Source organism: Schistocerca cancellata, chromosome 5 (genome assembly GCF_023864275.1).
Source record: "Schistocerca cancellata isolate TAMUIC-IGC-003103 chromosome 5, iqSchCanc2.1, whole genome shotgun sequence".
NCBI lineage: Eukaryota > Metazoa > Arthropoda > Insecta > Orthoptera > Acrididae > Schistocerca > Schistocerca cancellata.
Window position 1 is genome coordinate 722386750 of NC_064630.1, and position 21564 is coordinate 722408313.

The 21564-nt window shown below is 38.5% G+C and overlaps 1 protein-coding gene across 1 annotated transcript; it reads left to right on the plus strand.

Moving 5' to 3' along the window:
* Window positions 1–8523: 8523 nt before the first annotated feature.
* On the plus strand, window positions 8524–21144 carry LOC126187996 (maternal protein exuperantia). The gene is made up of 4 exons (XM_049929405.1): window positions 8524–8688; window positions 9275–9560; window positions 9864–10193; window positions 19916–21144. The coding sequence occupies exons 2-4, from the start codon at window positions 9282–9284 to the stop codon at window positions 20531–20533; spliced, it is 1227 nt and encodes a 408-aa protein (XP_049785362.1). The 5' UTR covers window positions 8524–8688; window positions 9275–9281; the 3' UTR covers window positions 20534–21144.
* The last annotated feature ends 420 nt before the right edge of the window (window positions 21145–21564 follow it).

A 21564-nucleotide genomic window follows, 5' to 3' on the forward strand; every position in this document is an offset into this window, starting at 1 on the left:
GGTGATCGTCGAGGGGACACTGAATAGTGCACGGTACATCCAAACCGTCATCGAACCCATCGTTCTACCATTCCTAGACCGGCAAGGGAACTTGCTGTTCCAACAGGACAATGCACGTCCGCATGTATCCCGTGCCACCCAACGTGCTCTAGAAGGTGTAAGTCAACTACCCTGGCCAGCAAGATCTCCGGATCTGTCCCCCATTGAGCATGTTTGGGACTGGATGAAGCGTCGTCTCACGCGGTTTGCACGTCCAGCACGAACGCTGGTCCAACTGAGGCGCCAGGTGGAAATGGCATGGCAAGCCGTTCCACAGGACTACATCCAGCATCTCTACGATCGTCTCCATGGGAGAATAGCAGCCTGCATTGCTGCGAAAGGTGGATATACACTGTACTAGTGCCGACATTGTGCATGCTCTGTTGCCTGTGTCTATGTGCCTGCGGTTCTGTCAGTGTGATCATGTGATGTATCTGACCCCAGGAATGTGTCAATAAAGTTACCCCTTCCTGGGACAATGAATTCACAGTGTTCTTATTTCAATTTCCAGGAGTGTATATATATATATATATATATATATATATATATATATATACCCCCACTAGGAAGACAACAACCAACAAAAAAATTAGAAATTACATCCAAGTCGGCAAACAAAGCCGGAGATACAATGTACAACAGTCTCTTCTTAGCATCACTGCTACCACTCGCAGTCACTACACCTTTGAGTGTCAGTATTACTGTTGTAGTTTTTAACATATAAAGAAATGTACAGCTTTTTTAGTCTGTCCAGATCTGATGTAAAGAAACAATTATGCTTCACATTTCAAAACATATGCAAAGTAAACATTAGGCCACTACCAGCCTTTAACAAAATAAAAAACATTTTCACCCCACTGACAGTTTCACCACTTTCACATGTGTTGTAAGACAGAGAATACAATGAAATATCAAATTCTCTCGACGTGATACTACAATTCACACTGAAAGTCATGTCATGTCACAACACTGTCATGTCAGGATATATTCCACTTCCCATTCTGTCATGTTCTGTCAATTCACTTAGCCCAGTACCGAATGGTGAAAGTAATATTATGAGTTGCAGTATCGTACGTGCTATAAAAATTTGGAGTATAGTATCAGAATTGAATAACTAACAACATTTAATACTTTCCGGGTGGGAAGGAGCACTTGGTTCCCAGCACGAATTCGCCCAGCGGATTTGTGTCGAGGTCTGGTGAACCGGCCAGTCTGTGGATGGTTTTTAGGTGTGGAAAAGTGCTGAGAAGTTAAATATTAGCATACATCAACATTTATTTGCTACTGAACGTACATAAATACAAACAAAATCAACCCCTCTTTACCTTATCCATTATTTTCTTTTTCTTACATAACTAATAATACCATAAAGAACCGTATTTTTCTGCTTCATTAGAGATCACTTTTTCACTTAAAATCCTATTTAATGAAAATTGGTTCATCAACATATGTTCTTATTTATATACAGTGTGGACATTAGCTCACTTCTATTTATTTGTTTCCATAGTATACATCCACATCTGAGCACTAAAATCAAACATTATGTGACAGAGATCATTAAGGAATCAGATCTTAGAAGTCAACAATTTCTTCCTTTCCCAAAACATCTTCATCCAGAGTAATCTGGCAGCTCGCTCTTCTGCAGATATAACATACTTCTTCCGTTGTGCTGTTCTGTGAATGTCAGTGATATACATTCGTTCTTCAGAAGCAGCTTCTCTTCTTTACGTCCAGTTTGATGTTTGGTAACGTTCAGTTCATTCAAATCGATTTTTACTTCTTTAAACTAGCTGTGTCTTACTGTTTCAAAAGTAGTCAAAACGTTTTTAGGAGTCTATTATTGAGTAAACAATAATTGTGGCCAAAAATGCAACCCTTCTTTTTAGCATTGTATCAATAATGGATTCATTTTCTTTGTACAAAACCGAATTGGGCACTCCACATTGACCATAAACTTGGCTTTTTTTAACTGATAATCATTCAGAGTATTCTGTCCACTTTCTGCGGGTTATCAGTTGTTGCTTGGGTGTTTAGTTTAAATAGTGTTTCAATAGCATATGTTGCTCATTGTAATTTTGATGTTCCCATATCTCTTGATGCTCTTTCATTGGAATTCCAAGTTACAATCTCACCAATATATTTAAACTTTTTTACCACCTTAATTTTTTGACCATTATGGGAAATAATATGGGTGTGTCAGTTGGGAAGGTGGGCATCATTTCTATTTTGTCAAACGAAATTTGCAGCCCCATCTTTGCCACTAATCATTCTAGTTCGTCTGTCTGAACTTTGCTTCATTGATACTGCTTGCTAACAACGCCAGATCATCTGCAAATGCAAGGCAGTCAAGTCGAATCTTTCTTCCAATCTTAACAGATGGTGGACAGATCTCGTTCCATTTGTGTGTGATTTTTTCCAGCACACAATTAAACAGTAAGGGACATAATTCATCGACTTGTCAAAGGCCAGATAGAATCTCAAAAGATTCAGAATTATGAAATTTACTCTCGGTTTAATATTTCGAAGGGAGACTGCAATGAGGCTGACAAGTTCCCGCTGGTGAAAACCAATTACCGTTAGGATAGACAGTAGACATTCACAATGGATACTATCACAGGTTTTTTTAAAAGCAATGATAGTGATCACTAGGTTCTTGCTCCTGATCTTTTGGTGTTTCATTATCCATTGAACACCAATAATTTAATCAGCGCAGCTTCATCCTGAATGAAAACCTCCACCTAATTCATCTTCAAGTTGTTCATGAATTCTGAACTACAGAAGCTTGGAGAAAAATTTACAAGAATTATCCAGCAAAGATATACTACTATAATTATTTGGATTCAGTCTATCTCCTTTTTTGTGTAGCGGATGGATTATTGCAGTTTTCTATACCTTTGGCAATTTCTCAGTATTCCAAATCTCATGAAGATGTTTATGTAAAGTCAGACAAGTTTGTACATTTACATACCTCCAAAGTTCTGTCACTAGTTGATTCTCTCCCGTTCTATTCAATACCTCCTCATTAGTTATGTGATCTACCCATCTAATCTTTAGCATTCTTCTGTAGCACCACATTTCGAAAGCTTCTCTTCTCTTCTTGTCTAAACTATTTATCGTCCACGTTTCACTTCCATACATGGCTACACTCCACACAAATACTTTACAGATACGACTTCCAGACACTTAAATCTATACTCAATGTTAACAAATTTCTCTTCTTCAGAAAAGGTTTCCTTGCCATTGCTAGTCTACATTTTATATCCTCTCTACTTCGACCATCATCAGTTATTTTGCTCCCCAAATAGCAAAACTCCTTTACTACTTTAAGTGTCTCATTTCCTAACCTAATTCCGGCAGCATCACCCGATTTAATTCGACTACAGTCCATTATCCTCGTTTTGCTTTTGTTGATGTTCATCTTATATCCTCCTTTCAAGACCCTGCCCATCCTGTTCAACTGCTCTTCCAGGTCCTTTGCTGTCTCTGACAGAATTACAATGTCATCGGCATTAACATCATAGATTTATTTATGAAATTTCCAATCCATGGCCACATGATGTATCTGAAAATCTCCTAGCTTGAGACTGAGACATTTCCAAATCATTAAGTTATGTACTCTTCTCTTAAATGTCATTGTCTCCAAAACCAATCGATGTGTAATGCAAAATTAAGTTAACTGTTCTCCATTCCTGTTTGTAATTTTCTGCATTAAACATCGACTCACCACACTTTAAAATTTGTTTTCTTGTCCTGTTTTCACATTAAAAGTTTCCAAGTAGGATTTTAATATTAGTATGGCCATTACCAATTTGTCAAGTTTATTCCACAATATTTATGTTCCATCCATATTAATTATATTAGTCAGAACATGAACGTTTATCCATGTGTCGATTTTGTTTTCCTCCTTAATGGTTAACAATGCCATTTTTGGGGAATTAGATGAAAAATCTCAATGGGATCCAATATTCAGTTGTGGTCCAAGAAACCTACCTTGAATTGGGGAACATTTTCCATTGCCCTTTCTCCTAGTGGTCCTTTGTAAAACCAATATCCTCCCAGTTTGATTGGGTCCTGATCAGTGTTATGTAACTCTTGAAGGGTTGTGATAACTCTTTTGTGTTGATCTAAGACAGCTATAAAATGTTTCAACTTACTGACTTTCCTTAAAGAATTGATATTTACTGTTGCAAAATTCGAAAAGAGTTATGGTTTGTTAAATTTCAGTCTAGTCTTGAATGGAATATATTGCATATTTATTTGTTTATTCAGCTCATCACTAGATACTCGAACTCGGCTTAGTTCTATATGTGACATCCAATCATGACCAGATAGTGTCTTTGTTGGGATACTCTTGTTGTTGCTATCCAATCCGATGGATTCTTTCGATAGAAGACTCCTCATGTTTTTTTGATTGTCTGATTAATGATCAAGTGTCTGAACAAGGTCGGTTCTGTTCTGTTAAATAAAATCTAAATAATTTCTCGCTTTCAGATATATGATGTTGCTTGTGGAAGAACACTAAGGGAAAAAATATCATGGAACATTTGTTATTTGCCACGGAAGCAATGTATAATCCTTATATGTATAAATTCTCGTGTCACAGTGTTATTTGCCATACTCCTCCAAAATGGCTTGATCGATTCTTATGAAATTTTACATGTATATTCGATAGGTCTGAGAATCAGTCATAATCTGTTTTTCATACCCCTAAGCGGTAAGGGTGATCCACTCCAAATTTTTTTCTTATTTTTTGGACAGAATTTTTTATTATTATTTTTTTATGATGTGGCATTACAAAATACACTCCTGGAAATGGAAAAAAGAACACATTGACACCGGTGTGTCAGACCCACCATACTTGCTCCGGACACTGCGAGAGGGCTGTACAAGCAATGATCACACGCACGGCACAGCGGACACACCAGGAACCGCGGTGTTGGCCGTCGAATGGCGCTAGCTGCGCAGCATTTGTGCACCGCCGCCGTCAGTGTCAGCCAGTTTGCCGTGGCATACGGAGCTCCATCGCAGTCTTTAACACTGGTAGCATGCCGCGACAGCGTGGACGTGAACCGTATGTGCAGTTGACGGACTTTGAGCGAGGTCGTATAGTGGGCATGTGGGAGGCCGGGTGGACGTACCGCCGAATTGCTCAACACGTGGGGCGTGAGGTCTCCACAGTACATCGATGTTGTCGCCAGTGGTCGGCGGAAGGTGCACGTGCCCGTCGACCTGGGACCGGACCGCAGCGACACACGGATGCACGCCAAGACTGTAGGATCCTACGCAGTGCCGTAGGGGACCGCACCGCCACTTCCCAGCAAATTAGGGACACTGTTGCTCCTGGGGTATCGGCGAGGACCATTCGCAACCGTCTCCATGAAGCTGGGCTACGGTCCCGCACACCGTTAGGCCGTCTTCCGCTCACGCCCCAACATCGTGCAGCCCGCCTCCAGTGGTGTCGCGACAGGCGTGAATGGAGGGACGAATGGAGACGTGTCGTCTTCTGCGATGAGAGTCGCTTCTGCCTTGGTGCCAATGATGGTCGTATGCGTGTTTGGCGCCGTGCAGGTGAGCGCCACAATCAGGACTGCATACGACCGAGGCACACAGGGCCAACACCCGGCATCATGGTGTGGGGAGCGATCTCCTACACTGGCCGTACACCACTGGTGATCGTCGAGGGGACACTGAATAGTGCACGGTACATCCAAACCGTCATCGAACCCATCGTTCTACCATTCCTAGACCGGCAAGGGAACTTGCTGTTCCAACAGGACAATGCACGTCCGCATGTATCCCGTGCCACCCAACGTGCTCTAGAAGGTGTAAGTCAACTACCCTGGCCAGCAAGATCTCCGGATCTGTCCCCCATTGAGCATGTTTGGGACTGGATGAAGCGTCGTCTCACGCGGTCTGCACGTCCAGCACGAACGCTGGTCCAACTGAGGCGCCAGGTGGAAATGGCATGGCAAGCCGTTCCACAGGACTACATCCAGCATCTCTACGATCGTCTCCATGGGCGAATAGCAGCCTGCATTGCTGCGAAAGGTGGATATACACTGTACTAGTGCCGACATTGTGCATGCTCTGTTGCCTGTGTCTATGTGCCTGTGGTTCTGTCAGTGTGATCATGTGATGTATCTGACCCCAGGAATGTGTCAATAAAGTTTCCCCTTCCTGGGACAATGAATTCACGGTGTTCTTATTTCAATTTCCAGGAGTGTACATGCAACCCTAAATTTTCACCCTTCTACTTCCAACCCCTATTTTTAATAGCGATTTTAGTAATTTAATAATTTTCAATCCCAGTCGATAACTGATCAATTATCACTTGATAAGTTATCCCTTCCAGCTGTCTACCGGTGATAGTCTTTCACTATTCGATAGATAGGTAAATGAAGAAAACATACCAAAAGCAACGACTCGAATATCCCTCTTTGAATCGACCTAACTAGACCGAGAAGTTTAACGTGGTAGCATGTGTCATTCACCAAACCGACATTTAGGACTAGTGCACACGCATCGATTTTTATCGTATGGAAATAAAGAAGTTCCTATGCTCTCCTTTGTTCCTCTAAAAGAATTAAATCATACAATATTTTTGCGTACGATAATAATCGATGCGTGTGTGCTAGGCATTATTCATAATTTTTAATCTGCCAGGAAGTTTCATTATTCATAATGCTGGCAAACACATTTCGACACGAAATTACCGTTATGTTTGTATGCTCGTAGACGTGCCGTGTATCGGCTGCAATTGTTAAAACCGCGCGATCTACCATAGAAACGCTAGAACTAATAGTGGCTGATACATCAGGACTTCCCCCTAAGCCTTATCTCACACCCTACACAGTTTTCGGCCATTATTATTGTTTGTATCACGTTCTCCCGTCAACAAAGGCTATTGTGTTACACGTATTCATTGTGTTACACGTTTACATTATTCTTATAGACTAGAGATAATTTACATGGCAAAACAGTTTGCTGGGTCAGCTAATATAAAGATTTTCAGGGGCGGAACATAGTTCGCCTGGTATAACTAGTAGCAAAATAAAAATTAAGAAGCGTGAAATCTAGTACTATATAGCATGAGTGAGCGTGGTGACAATAGGTTAACGTCCATTGTTAGCAGACGACCCCTTCAATACTTTCTTCCTGAGACGCAATGACGTGGCTTGATGTGACGTGATGGCTCGTGTTAATGCCACCATTTGAAATGCATTGTGAAACTTTTTGATGTGATGTGACGTGACGTAGAATGACGGTCCATATTAACTGGCCTTTATTGTGACCAGTCACATAACAAGGCATTCCAAGAGGAGCGTGTTTTTCTTCATTACCGAATTGCGTTCCTGTAAATGCAGTCATAACAATCTTTAAGATTTGTATTAGGGATGTGCAGCTCATGTACAGGCTAGGTAAAATGAACTTGGACCAAATAATCTGTATTTCTGAATTCCTAATGGAATTGTGCGAACTGCATCCGATCCGAAGACCGAAACCGTTCCGTCGGTTCATATAATTCACTTCAGGCTCCAATTCCGAACTGTGCGACGTGCGTCAGATCGGAATATCGAAACTGTTTAGTTTACTCAGTTCAGTTCAGGTTCCAGCTCCAAACTGTGAGAACTGCGTCGGATCTGAAGACCGAAAACGTTCCGTTATTTCAATCTCCATTTCCGATCCTCCTCTCCCTTGACGCTTCTTTATACCTACTACATGATTTTATTGTTTTTTTACACATTTCCCCAGCATATAAATGTTTCTTTCCCAATTTAAAAATTAATTTTTTTGAACTGGGAAATAGGAACGAATTTTTCCTTTTTCATATCCTATCAGATAAGAAAAATCAGATAAACGTCCTTGGTGACAATGAGGTAATTTAATCTTTAGTGTTTCCCACTTTCCGAGTTCCCAAGTAAGGACATGGGTTAAAATCGAAAGCAGTCAGCCCATACTAACAAAAAGATTGTACTTACACACATAAAACGTTATTAGAAATGTTCATTTTGTGTTTATTTCTATAGCTCATCCAATTTTTTAGGCAATAAACTTTTGGTCCTGATTTATTGGTGTAAGAGTTTTTCTACGTGCTCCTCTTTTTATTGGTACTTTAAAGATAAAATGAATTATATAGTTCATCTGAACGAGTTCAGTCAGAAGAGCTATCTCAAAAGGAATGATTCCGTAAAAAGAAGCACTTTCCCCATCTCTTATATTGTATCATAACTTTTAACAATAAACGCCCTCTATTTTCCGTTTATTGACGTTCGTTCTTGTTTTTGAGGTTTGCTGTCCAAAGAGTATAATGATTTTTAATAAAACTTATTTCACTGAATTTAATATATTTCTTTAGCAGTTCTTAAAAGCAACATGATCGCATTAAATGACTACATTTAGCATTTCTTTTCAGTTATAAAGTTTTAAATCGATGCGATTCTATCGATACTAATAAGAATCTCGCCGCGCACTATTTGCGTATTGCATACGTAACTTTCAGAAGGCACCCATTTCTATCCTCCACGTGCATTGTGTAGTGAAACGTATAGTGACGTATGAGAGTCGAATGTGTGAAGATTGTCAGTAGTGAGAATAATTGGTAACACTTTGGACGCGCTGTCTGATAGTTTAGGCATTGACCACCCACTGGTAAGAGAGACATTGCCGTTAACGATGATTATTTATGCTGTTTGCATGATGAAGGGGCGGGGCTGTTAATTTTTCTAAGAATAGATTGTTGCCGGAGAAAAACATGTTAATTTTCCTGGTTTTCCTGTTCGTGAAAGCAGATAGTGATTGTTACCTGGGATAGGATATTGTGGTTTAATGGGGATGTTGTACATGCCGTACAATCAGTATCATGGACTTCGTTGTTTATAATTATTTCAGTGTGAAGGAATAACGTTTGTCGATCGAATCGGTCGTAGAACTCGTGCACAAGCCATATTGCATTATTCATCTTTTATTGAGAAGTAGTGTTATTACGAACACGTGATACTGAGTCTGCTGTGTGTGGGTGCCAAGATTCCTGAAAATAATTGAGGTTTGAAGTTTGTCATCGGACCAGACTTTAACTAGCGTTGGAAAATAGACGTAATCAGTTCACATTTCAACTGAAGAAATCTTATTTCTAAACAGATAACCTTTATTGCTGAGTTGTATGAATACAAGTTATTAGACAATTGTTTTTCAGTGGTGTATTAGTGGATTTAAATTTCTCATGTTTCGCTTATAGGAGAGTGATGGTGTCAACAACAGTAACAGAGAATGGCACAGAGAGCGGAAAGACTGTGGATCTTTCTGCTGGAGGTGAATACAGGTTGATCGGTTGGGATGTGGATGCAACTGGACGTACACTAATTGACGAAATTTGTCAAGTTGCTGCGTACACACCAACTGACAAGTTCTCTCAGTACATTATGCCCTTTGGAGATTTGAATCCTGCTTCCCGGAGCAGGCATAATATGGCAGTGGTGACAATTGGACGATATAGAATGCTGAAGGATATTAAAGCTGGAAAGGTAAGATTATGTAAATTTGTGTTACCCGTTTTTCCTCCCTCATAATTTCCGGAACATATGAGGCGATGCCTGGTATAGAACGCTTGGATATTTTCAAATTTCCTCCGTGTCTAGTGAATTTGACTGTCATTCTATTGGCTGCATATTTCCGTATAAAGATAAATACCATGGTAAGAATTGTCATGCTGAGAAGTATTAATTTATACAGCTACTTGTATGTTCTGAATGTTACATAAATCCTCATGTCCTGTTATATTAAATATTTGTTCTTGATCAGTATGTTGAATCAAATTCGTTTTTCAGGTTTTAAAAACGAAGAGTGAAATTTCCGCCCTTACTGATTTCGTGCATTGGCTGGAGCAGATAAGTGGAAAGACAAAGCAGAGTCTTATTCTGGTTAGCCATGAAAACCAAAAATTGGCGTCATCGTTGCTGTTGGAGGCGTTGAGAAAGTACAACCTGCTGGATAGGTTTTGTGCAGTAGTGAAAGGATTCGTCAATGGTTTTTCTGTTGCAGAAGTGAAATGTGCAAAAACTGTTAAGGCATTTACTCTTCGTACATTATCTCGGGTGCTTCTGGACAAGGAAGAAGACTTAAGTAGTGCTGTTGATAGGGCACGCCTTGCTTATCAGGTAAACATTAAAGTTTTTGTTTATTCATTTAAACAGAATCTGGGTTTTAGCTGTCTAGCTTCATTGTTACATCAGTTAATGTTGCAGTACTGCCAAGGGATAACAAAAGAATTGTTGCACTCAAGATTATAGCATTTCAGTTTCCAGTAGGATATTTAAATTTTTCCATTTATTAAAAAAATTGTGGCAGTCCATTGTTATAGTGCTATGTGAGTAATCAGAGGGTTGTTACAGCATAAGGAATTACTAGGAACTAGTCTGCAGGTTGGGGTATGTCAAATTTATCACGGTACATGGCTAAACATTTATTGGTTATTGTTTAGACTTTGAACGAACAATGATGAAGTTAAGGCCATGTAGCCTTGTTGGATGGGCACCATAATGGGTTGTTCTTATGCCTAATCACAAAATTTTTCTGCACAATGCTCCTTTTTTCCAAGTGGTGATTCAGGTGGGTATATTGAAGGTTTTGTGTGTAATAAGAGGACTGGATGAAATCTAGTGCTGGCTACTAGACACTTGTTTCATGTTGCACCAAGGGGCTGTTAAGTTTAACATCGCTTCTAACAGATGAGTCATCATTTACCTGCCTCCACTCACTTGATAAAGGTTTGGAATTTGATCCAGGATATTATTGGAGACTGGTATTGGTAAACTTACACTAAAAACTCTCTCCTGTTACGGCTGTATGCTGATGCAGTAAGTCCTCCAAGGCCGGGCTTCTAAAACTCATGGGTGCATTAAAAATTAGTCCATGTAGGTAGATAATGTTTGAGAGTCCCTGAAATCCTCAGTTTTTCACTGGATGGTAGATTACACTGGAATTGAAGTTATGTCCATGAGACTCAAGTTTTTCTGTTGTGTAACAAAATACCTTTCAGTTTCACTTAGAATGTTTGAGGGAATGTTAGGATTGGTAGGATCATTCTGAAAATGTTTGCATTGTTCATATTGTCAGAATTATGGCAGAAGTAAGAGAAATGTTGCCAACAGTGAATGTATATACCTTGGTGTACGATGGTTTGCCTGTTACTAGACTGCATGGGGCACCAATAATTAAATCTGCTGTTACATAGGAAAAATTATAATTTTAGGGGTTTGTGGGGAAGCTCGAGTTAACAGCAGAGAGGGGGTGATGAAATTAAGGCTGTGAGAATAGTTTTCAGATTTAGAAATACTGTTGTGCAAACCCCTTCCTACACAAAAAATAGGTTATGAGAAACTGTTTCTTGACCTGTGGTCTAGGTTAGGTTGGAAGATGAATGTCAGTCGTAATAACAAATTGATTTGCAATATAGTCTTAAGAGAGTTTTCATTGATGATACAGTGATGAGCAATTTTTATTTCTAGTTGGAAAAATGTACGTTCCATGCACAGAAAGGGTGAAACTTTGTTTTCCATATACTTGCAGATGTGCAGTAAGCAAAGTTCTTATTAATCATCTGATCATGAACACAGACAGCTGGCCCCATTTTTCTCTTGTGCTTAGATAATTAATGTAAGTTTACTTTTCCTTCAATATTGTGATTATGATCTGTACTCCTAAAATTCCAATTGTTAATTTTATATGGGTATTGATTTACTGTCCAGATTCTCTTTTATAAATTGTCTAAACGATAGTATAATTTGACAAACTGCAATTCTTTGGAGAGGTTAAATGTTGTTTAAGGTGTGTTGAGGAATGAATGTTGGGTAGCATGTGTTCACAAGAATCATTGCATAGCATCATTTCTTTGGTATTTAATCAGTCAGGGTGTAACTTGTTAAAACATAGCAGATTCAAATCCTTAGGCTGATGCTTAATTTCCATCACACACACTTTTGTACTTCCTCCAGAGCTGTTTTGTGATTAACATTCTTGTGGGTTTTTTTAAAAGAAGTTGGTTTCATCTTCTAGGAAATTGTTCAAACTGCTGCTTCCACATACTTTTGTGGAGATAGCTACTATGTTATGCATAATTAACATAGAACCTGCTTCTGTTAGTGCATTTATAATTTCAAATTGTTAAAACAATGATTCTTGTAATCTGCACTATTCTGCCTTAAGTGCATTGTTAGGCAGTTGTTAGTAGCTGTTCTCATTAGTTATTTTGTATGCTTCTTAAATAAGGGTAACAATTTATTCCATTAGTTTGGGATATTTAACCATATCAGCATTGTTGGCAAAACCAGACATAAGGCATAGCATTAGGTTATTGTAATATGAACATATATTGTTGCTGCACAGTCCGTTAAAGCAGTCGTAATTTTGTATTGTCATTGGCTTCACCAACTCAATGAAATTGTTACGTTCAGACATAACCATGGCCTCGGTCTTTGCTATATGTCAGTCAGTCAACATGTCACTTACTTTCTGCTCTCCATATTGAAATCAAAAGTGATCAGTTTGAATCTTCATTTGAAAGATATAATTACATTTAGTGGTTCTCATTGGCTACCTATGAAGACTAATTGCGTTCACTTCCTGCCCTTCATCATGTGCAGCACCCAACAAGAGCCAGGTACACTGTAAGTGCACTTCAGCTGGAAACACAAGACTCTGGAATCTTCAGACTGCCATGGACTGCAGATTCAGAACTAGAATGTGTGTGGATCATGCAAAGTGTACACAACATATTAAGTTATTGGGGCTTATTATCATTTGTCACTGTGTAACAAAATGACAAAGCAGAAACTGTTTTAAAAGTGGGATTAGGGAATTTGTCACATGACCATAAAAAAGCATTGTGAATTATCTGCCCTTGATTATGTAGGCTCACAAGTTTTTATGGGTTTGAGTAATTTGTTTTCACAGAAATACAGAAGCGTCAGATTCCACCCATCTACTTTGACCCATAACGTCACTAATACGGCAGAAACGACCATACACTAAGCTCCTATATGGTGCCTATGACGTCATTACGTGAACATGACCAAAAACACGAAAATACGTTGGAAAAACCAACACACGCATTCCACAAAAATCTAATGAAACTAAAAAGATAAGTGTGGGATATAGGGGTTTTTTGGGTGGTGAAAAAGTAAATATAAACAAATTTAGACACACACCACCATACCAAACCACACAACCACACAAACAGACAACACAAAACTCCCCAAATTCCACTAAACACAATATGCTCTGGAATCACACTTCCCTTGACCTATATAGCTCAACAGCAACTCCAGATACTGGAATACCCACAGCCACAACCACATAGTGGAATCGAACCCTTCTCTTGCCCTGTTATCCTTCAGACATCTCCATATACAGCCGTCCCTGGTCTGAGACACCGGAACTTTAGTAAGCCTCATTTCTTCACAACATACTGAGCATTTCAAGACTTCATCAAAAAATCCGAATAATTGAAGAAATTTTATTAGAGACAACGCACTGTTTCCCGTCATCGCAGACAACCGAAAACTGTTGACCTTGTCAGTCATATCTATACCTACAAAAGACAAAAAAGCAATTTACCAAAATTTACACACGACGAACAGAAAAAATTACAGTAACGTCGAAATAACAAAACTAAAATTGTTTACTCACTGAAAAATATTCCGCTGAAAGCAAAGTTCAGATACCACACGTGCAATGCTATCACGCAAATGAACCCCATACACCACATAACACGCTACCCATAAACACAGCACCAGAGAGAACCACCGACCGCAACAATGCCACCTACAAACATGCCACACACGCAAACTAAACCAAAAAAAATCACCTAACACCACCAAAGAGCACCACCGATCACATCAAAAAGATACCTACAAACACGCCACAACAGCCTTACATCACGGGTCAAAGCCTACGGGTGGGATTGGACGCTTCGGTCGACCCGTTTTCACTGTTGAAAATGTAGAATACGGTGCTTCAAAAAGATTCACTTGTTGCAATGTTGAAACACTGTTACCTGGACTGTATTGTTACTATTACATGCTTGTTGTACATGATGTGCTTTAGATGAGTTATTCAGTGATCATCCCTTTTTAGTACAGTAGTAGACACTACTGTCTTGTTAGATAATTTAGCACACATCACATGTAATTGACCCAAACTGGCTCTTCATAGAAGCAGATGTCTTAATAGTGTAGCACTGGAGCAATCAAAGCCTGATGCTATTAGATTAAGGTTCAGAGTGTTGTGGCCTCAAGTTTTTACAATCTTCAGTAAACATGACTGAAAATTTTGCAGTGTGTTTTAATCTGCGACAGTGTTAGCCTGTGCACCAGGGATGCACAGACCATTGCAGCTAGCCAATTAGTGCTAAGTTTGCTTCCGCCTAATGTGCTGTAAAAACTTCAGGCATATTTGAGCATTCTGTTTTGTGTGTGTGAAATTGAGATTGACTGATTTTTGTAGCATCCTTTCTTTTCTGCAAGTTTTCTCATAATGGGTGAAACACTTAAAAGGTGCTAAGTGTTTCATGGACAGGCAAGGGATGTTACTTTCAAAGTGAACTGTCTTCAAATGAAAGGTAAATTCGGGCAAGCCAGTCTGTGACATTGCCAAGGTGCATCAGTGTAACATAGTTACTCTCTGCGCACTTTGTGCCGATTTGACAAAAGCAGCTTTCCTACACAGGCCATTAATCCTGTTGCTGACTATAATCTATGATGCTGGATAAGGGTAAACAAATATTTATAGATGCTGTGATTGTCAGTGTAATATCGGAACAAAGTACATATGTCAGCTACGTCATTTGTTAGAAAGTAACATAGAAAAGGAAAAGGGACAGACTGCTCTGGAAAACACTTGGTGCACGGGTGTGTAGCTTAGAAAAGTTCCATTTTCTTAATGTCTAAGTAACTTTAACAATATTGGTTGAAACTAATTTTATAGCTAGTGACAATATCTGTGTACCTGAAAATGTGCATATTATTTTTATTCACTTGCACCCTGTACCATACTGTGTATTGTCCTCTTGAAGATTTTCTGATTTTTTTCCTCAGTTGAGGACTCCATAGTAGCTGTATCTGCTGCATACTGTGCTTTCTGTGCAAACCTTGTCAAAGGGCAGTTCTCTGGTGCACTGTACTCCAGGATTAATGCCCATACACTGCATCACTATCACCCTGCTGCTGTTGCCATTATTAAAAGCAATACAGTGTGACAGACTCCAAGTTTAGTCTTCCAACCAAGACTTTTTTATAGTCCCTATGAAATTTGACTTGTTTGGATTTTGGGTCTGCCCCTTTAGGCACTTCCAACAAGTCAGGATGTACCAGGTCACTGTAAAGGGCTTGAATTCCATGACAGCTGCTGGGTTGGATTGTTCCTGGGAGTATAAAGTTTTTTATAGTATTGTAACTTGCAGTGCTCAGACACATGAATATGGTCTGGGAGGGCACAATTTGTGTATTGGTTTGTTGTAAGTTGACACATTGTGGGCCTCATTTTGAGCACTTGGATGTTATTCTTATTGATCATGCCATAGTATTGTTGCAATTAGTCACTAATTTTGTCTGTCAGGCTACCCTTTACATTTTATTATAAGTTTTTCAAACTCAGTTGAAACTTCCTGGACCTGATAGCCATCCTCTTCTGGACATGATCCACACACAGTTCAGATTTTGTTTTAAGATTCACCATAAAACAAAGGCTTGGTTTTGTGATCTAAATCTATAACATTTTGTTAGAATTTGAAAGTATCTTACTTGTCGGAGGTCCACACTGACTTGTTTTTTGCTACCAATAGAAACAATGTAATTTTACATTCGTAATACTGCAATCCATACTCTTCTCTCATGGGTTACTTTGATCTGAAGTAATGCATGTAACATTTTTAGCATTTTAAGTGTATACAAACATTATTAAAAATAAATAGAAGACTTCAGTGAGAATTGTCTATTTTATAATGGGATACATATCTAAAAATTTTGCACTGTCTGCAGGCGGCAAGTGGTGGCCTGTGGGCTTGATCTGGCTATTGGTTTCAATCTTATCTGTAGTAGTAGTAGTAGTAGTAGTAGTAGTAGTTTGTGGGAGTGTTGAAGTGCCCAGTTGTAATCTGCCCGGGATGACTTCTCGGATGTCTGCTGATGCTCAGCTTGCTGTGGGTTTGCAGCTCATAACACAGACCAGTGAAGGTTGTAATAACATTTTGCAGCAGATGGATTTGAACAATAGACATGTTTCCAGTTTGAGGGTGAAGTAATAGCCAGTGTGCCGATTTGTATACAGTGTGTGGGAACAGCTTGCTACCTTGAAGAGATGCAGGTGGAAGCATCCCATGTCCAGGTGTTCATTTTTGTTTACATTTGTGAAACGTCTTTAACAGTGTTGTAGAGTTTTGCAATGAGGGTTCAGATCACTATCGTAAAATGTCAAAGATAAATAAACAATGTTCACGATGTGTAAATAAATGTGAACATGAGGTGGGTGAACATAATGAAAAGTGAATATACGAACTCTTAATTTAGCCAGAAAGGAAAGAGGAAGGGCTAGACCAATAGGGATTTGTCAAATTTCTCACTGTTGCAACAAATTTTGGACAGACTAACAAACATTAATCCAATTGAGAATTTAAATAACAATTTGAGTACCGAATGTAAGTTATGGCAGATAATGTCGATTATATGCCATACAATCGTTTCATTTCATTTTCATGTCGTATATAACTTGGACAAAATTGCTGTTTGCCAGACTGATACAAATTCAAGCCACATTTGAACAACCGTAAATGACAAACTTCATGAGCAGATGGCACCAATAAAAATTAAATGAAACTCTACTGGCCACATAATATGCCACTGCCAAAAATTATTCTAAAATAAAAACTAACCAAGGGAGATAAGATTTAAAACCGCATAAAACAGACATGTAGTAAGGTTTACAGGGTTCCACGATAATATTCAAATTACTGAAATTTACATTAAATAAGAATGACCATTGAGATCTCAACCACTGGTAAAATGTTTAAATAACCTGAAAAAGCAAAAAGGTTATAAAAAGGAAGCCTCTTCTAATTAACAAATAGAATGACAGTGTTACTCTAAAATTTCAACTAAAAATTTAAATTGCAGCATTAGAAGCCATGGCTGTGCTTGGAAGAAGTACCATTGCATAGGACAGGGAGAGCTTTCGCTGCCCATGGCTTGTGCACCCAGAATCGCATAAATAGGTTGCTTTGAAAGCTATCTGGGGCCAGAATGAGTAGGTCTAACAAGGATCGGTAAACAGCACTGGTGTCAGAATGCAAGCAGTCTTAACAAATTCCCTGTAGCAACATTCCAGTAAGTACAAGCTCAGGTCACAGCGAAGATTATAATTAAGTTATTAATCTCCCAATAGTTCATGCAATTTCTCACGGAGTGATACTTAAACATTTGACTTCTAAGAAGTTGGCAACAAATTTGACACCACAACTAAAACTTAAATTTTCATATAAACCACTTAAAACAAGATATACATGATCTGAAGTGGAATAAACAGTACATTATCCTCAACAAATGACATAATTTCGCAGTCTAGGAAGATGATCAATATTTTGCCAAATGAAAACCACAATTTGAGCACAGCATTTATCCAGGGTGGTTAAATCAAACAGAAGTCACAAAGTTCAGGACCCTGATAACATTTGCACAATACCAGAGTCCACTTTCACACCAGGAATAGACAATCTCTGATAATATTGAACATTAACTGATACTATGAGAATTAGACTACTCTTGTGGGCACAGCAAGCAGGCCCTCCAGGCCACACCAGAGGGAGTTGCTCTCACGGGCAAGTGTTAAGACAAAGACAAGAGCATATAGATGTCTATAAAGTATGACAAGCTGTCGTACCTCAGGAAACATGGATGTATTTTCAAAAGCACATTTGGCAGAAGAATTTGTTCATGTGGCTTATTGGGAAGAGGTACCTCATAAGCTGTTGCTGAGGCTGTACTTAACTGCTATGAGTGAGTGCTATTGTTGCTTAAAGTGATAAGTTTACCTGACAGCTTAAGTATTTGAGTAAAGGCTGTGGGTCACCAAAGATTGCCCATGACTGCTTTAAGGGATGCTAGTGTAATTGAGAACTTAACAGAAGAGTTCAGATACATGCTTCAGTTACTCAACTGCTCTTTAATGTGAGAAGTGGTAGTGTTGTCTTTTCACATATTTAATCATTAATTTCAAACAAATCATTTACTGCATAGTTTTGATAAAATTTCTTAGATGTATTTATCAAAAGCATAGAAAATTAAATCTCATCCTTGTGACATTCCCAGTAATAGATCAGTAATTGTGTGTTGCTGCCTACTAAAATATTTTCTTGTTACTGCTGCTTGGGCGCCAGGATGGGTACGTTCCAAAAGTCAGGAGTGACAAGCATACGGAGATAAAAATTTTGGTGTTTCGGGAAGTAGAGGTGCTGGTGACCAGCCTAATGTATTTAATTCTCGTTTGGCACATGGCCTGCTGTGTTGGCTGTTTTGTAGGTGCATGCAGTGCCTTACCAAACTTTGCTGGTTGCATATTGGCAACCCACCACAACCTCTGCTCCCTGAAATTTGTCAGTTTGGAGGGGGGTGGGGGTGAGAGTGGTGGTAGACTTAACAGATGTTAAGTGCCTTGAAACAAGTATTGCCTGTTATTGATCGCTTCCATTCAGGTCAAGTATATTTTTCCATGTTTTTTAAATAGGTTTGATAGTATAAATGGAATTTTCTTTGATCAAGACATTGACAATTTACATCTTGAGCTTTCCATTATCATAGTGCAAATCTGTTTCTCATAATGATTCCTTTAACTGTACAAAAGTGTGCACATGGTTTTAAAACTGCTTGGCAGAAGTGATTGAGGGCAAAAGATGAGTTGGAATAAGATTAGCAAAGCTCTTCCTGTGGGAAATAAATTTTACATGTTCCAAACTTTGAATATGATTTTAAAAATGGGTGCAAATGGAAGGAGATATTTGAGCTGCACAAAGGGTTGCTTGTTAAGTTTTGTGTGTTTCTGATCAAAACAGCTTACATGTAAATAACTGTTCACATATAACTTGGCCAGATAGAGCACACCTCACAAGAGCAGTGTTGTGAAATGTTCTGTTGTTGAGATTGAGGCTTGGTTGTGTAGTGTAAATGGAAAATAGATTGGGTGCTGTAACTAGAACTTAAATTTTCTTATCCTGCTTCACAAACCTTTTTTTGATAAAAGGGCAGGGATACACAAAGTAATAATACTGAAACTTTTTCTCAATACACATTGTTACTGTAAAAATAACTTCAACTTGAAGTGTGGGAAGTGGTGGAAAGAAATCTTCAGTCTCTAATGTTAATATTACCTTATTTTGCACTTGTCCACATTACCTATAACTAAGTGGTAGCAACTTTTTTGCTTCATGAGACACCTCAATAGTTAGGTCCATACATCTGGTCCTGCAAATCATTTGTTCCAATCATATCACTGCAGTAAGTTTACATGGCAAGTGTATTGTACAGAGATATTTAGAGCTGTATACTGTCAAAACTTAATCATAGTCAGCAGTTTGTTTTACCTGTCTAACAATTGCCCTGCCTTGCCTAGAAATAGCTAAGATTGTCCCCAAACATAATTTACCGTGACAGTGTTGCTGACATCTTTGTGCCAGACACACAGTGTGGACAGTTAATGTTGTCTCTTAAGGACAAAATCAGCAGCTTGCCATATACAGGAGCTAGACTTGAATATGTCACAGTAATCTTGTTGGTTTTTTTTTTAACTTAACTGTTTTCAGAATCTGCTGAACATACAAACATATTGTTTGTTACAGATTGTGCACCACTTACTTGATGAGCGACAGGAAAATAAAGGTAGTGGAGATGCATCTGTTGCTGTAGTGGAGAGCTTAAAAGAATTCATTTGGACACTGGATAAAGAGGAGGAACACATTGCCTTGTTAAAAAAGTTTATTGAGCGACAGAACTCTTTGAGGCCAATATTCAGGCCTATGATGCGTATTGACAGAAAGGAGTCGGCGAAGGCATCTGCACTTCGTAGGGCTCTGGCACAGGCTGGTGTAAACTACGAAGATCTTTCAGCCGCACATTCCAAAGATGGAAGTAATGGTATAAATGAATTGATAACATCAAAAGTAACTAATATGAAGCCCAATGAACTGGAAGAATTGAAGAAAATTGTGAATGGACATTTTAATCCTGAATCTAAGAAGAAATCTGATGAAACACCCCAGAAAGTTGCCCCTGAAAAATCAGTCTCTGAAGGTGCAAGTGCATCAAGTACACCTGATACAAATAACTCTCCAGTGAAGGAGCCGAGCACTGGTGCTAATAATACTTCTGCTACTGCCTCGTCTCAGAGCAATGACACCTCACCTCAGAAAAGTGTTAATACTGGTGCATCCTCTCCAGCTACTCCGGAATCAAACTAATAGTAGTAATGAGACATCTAATGAGTGCCTTACTTTCCAGAGATGTTTTGTTTACCAGAAATGCATCATTTATGCCAGTGTTGCCTTAATCAGTTAAATTGTTAGGTCTCTATTAAAGTATTTAGTTAAGAGAACATTAATTTGTCAGAAGAATAATTTGCTTTGATCTTGGTGGAATGAGAAGTAAGATTCATCATTTATATTTTATTTTCAATCTCAAATACAGATGAATTAAGTTTGCTACAGTTCTGCTAGACCGTTCATTGATTCACTGATTTAAATGAAGTACTCACTGTGTACTGTAAACGCCAGGAAATGGTTTTTTCTTCAGATCTCATTGTAAAAACTGTTAAATAAAAGCAATATGTACATATGTACTAAGGAAATTTTTTATTTAATGTTAATTTTCATATTATTTATAAATATAAAGCTTTAAGTTTCTGCTGCCTTTAGTGTTTATCAGAAATATACAGAGACCTTAAAGTTGAATGCGTATTCTGAAAGCTTGTTACTGAGATTGTCACCAAACTCCTGTACATTAAAGCAGAGGTATTAGTTTTAATGTATAACTTTTGTAGCAATTGCTTTTCAATTATATAACATGCATCACACAGCAGTATTTGTTTTTTAAACCCTGTCACTAAATGTGGAGTCCAAATTTTCAGTGAAGATCAGCTAGTTTTTGTTTCACAAGATTTTTTCTTGTGATTTAAATTTTCATTCATGTTGACAAATAAGGTATTGATTTTTGAAAAATTGTCAGATGCATGACAGTCCAGTAAATTAAATATTTGCCCAAAGGCATGAATGTAGTTTTCCTTTGAGGCTTGCCAAATTCCATTACAAATGTATTTCCTTTTAGTGAATCAATAAGTAAACAATAAGCTACTATTCAGGCACAAAAGTATACAGAATGGTGTAGATAATGAACACACATCAGCTGAGTAAAACTTAACATGCACCCAAAAACCTGAATGTGCTCTAAAGATTCAGGTCTTAGTCCTTATTCAAAACAGTACACAAATGCAATA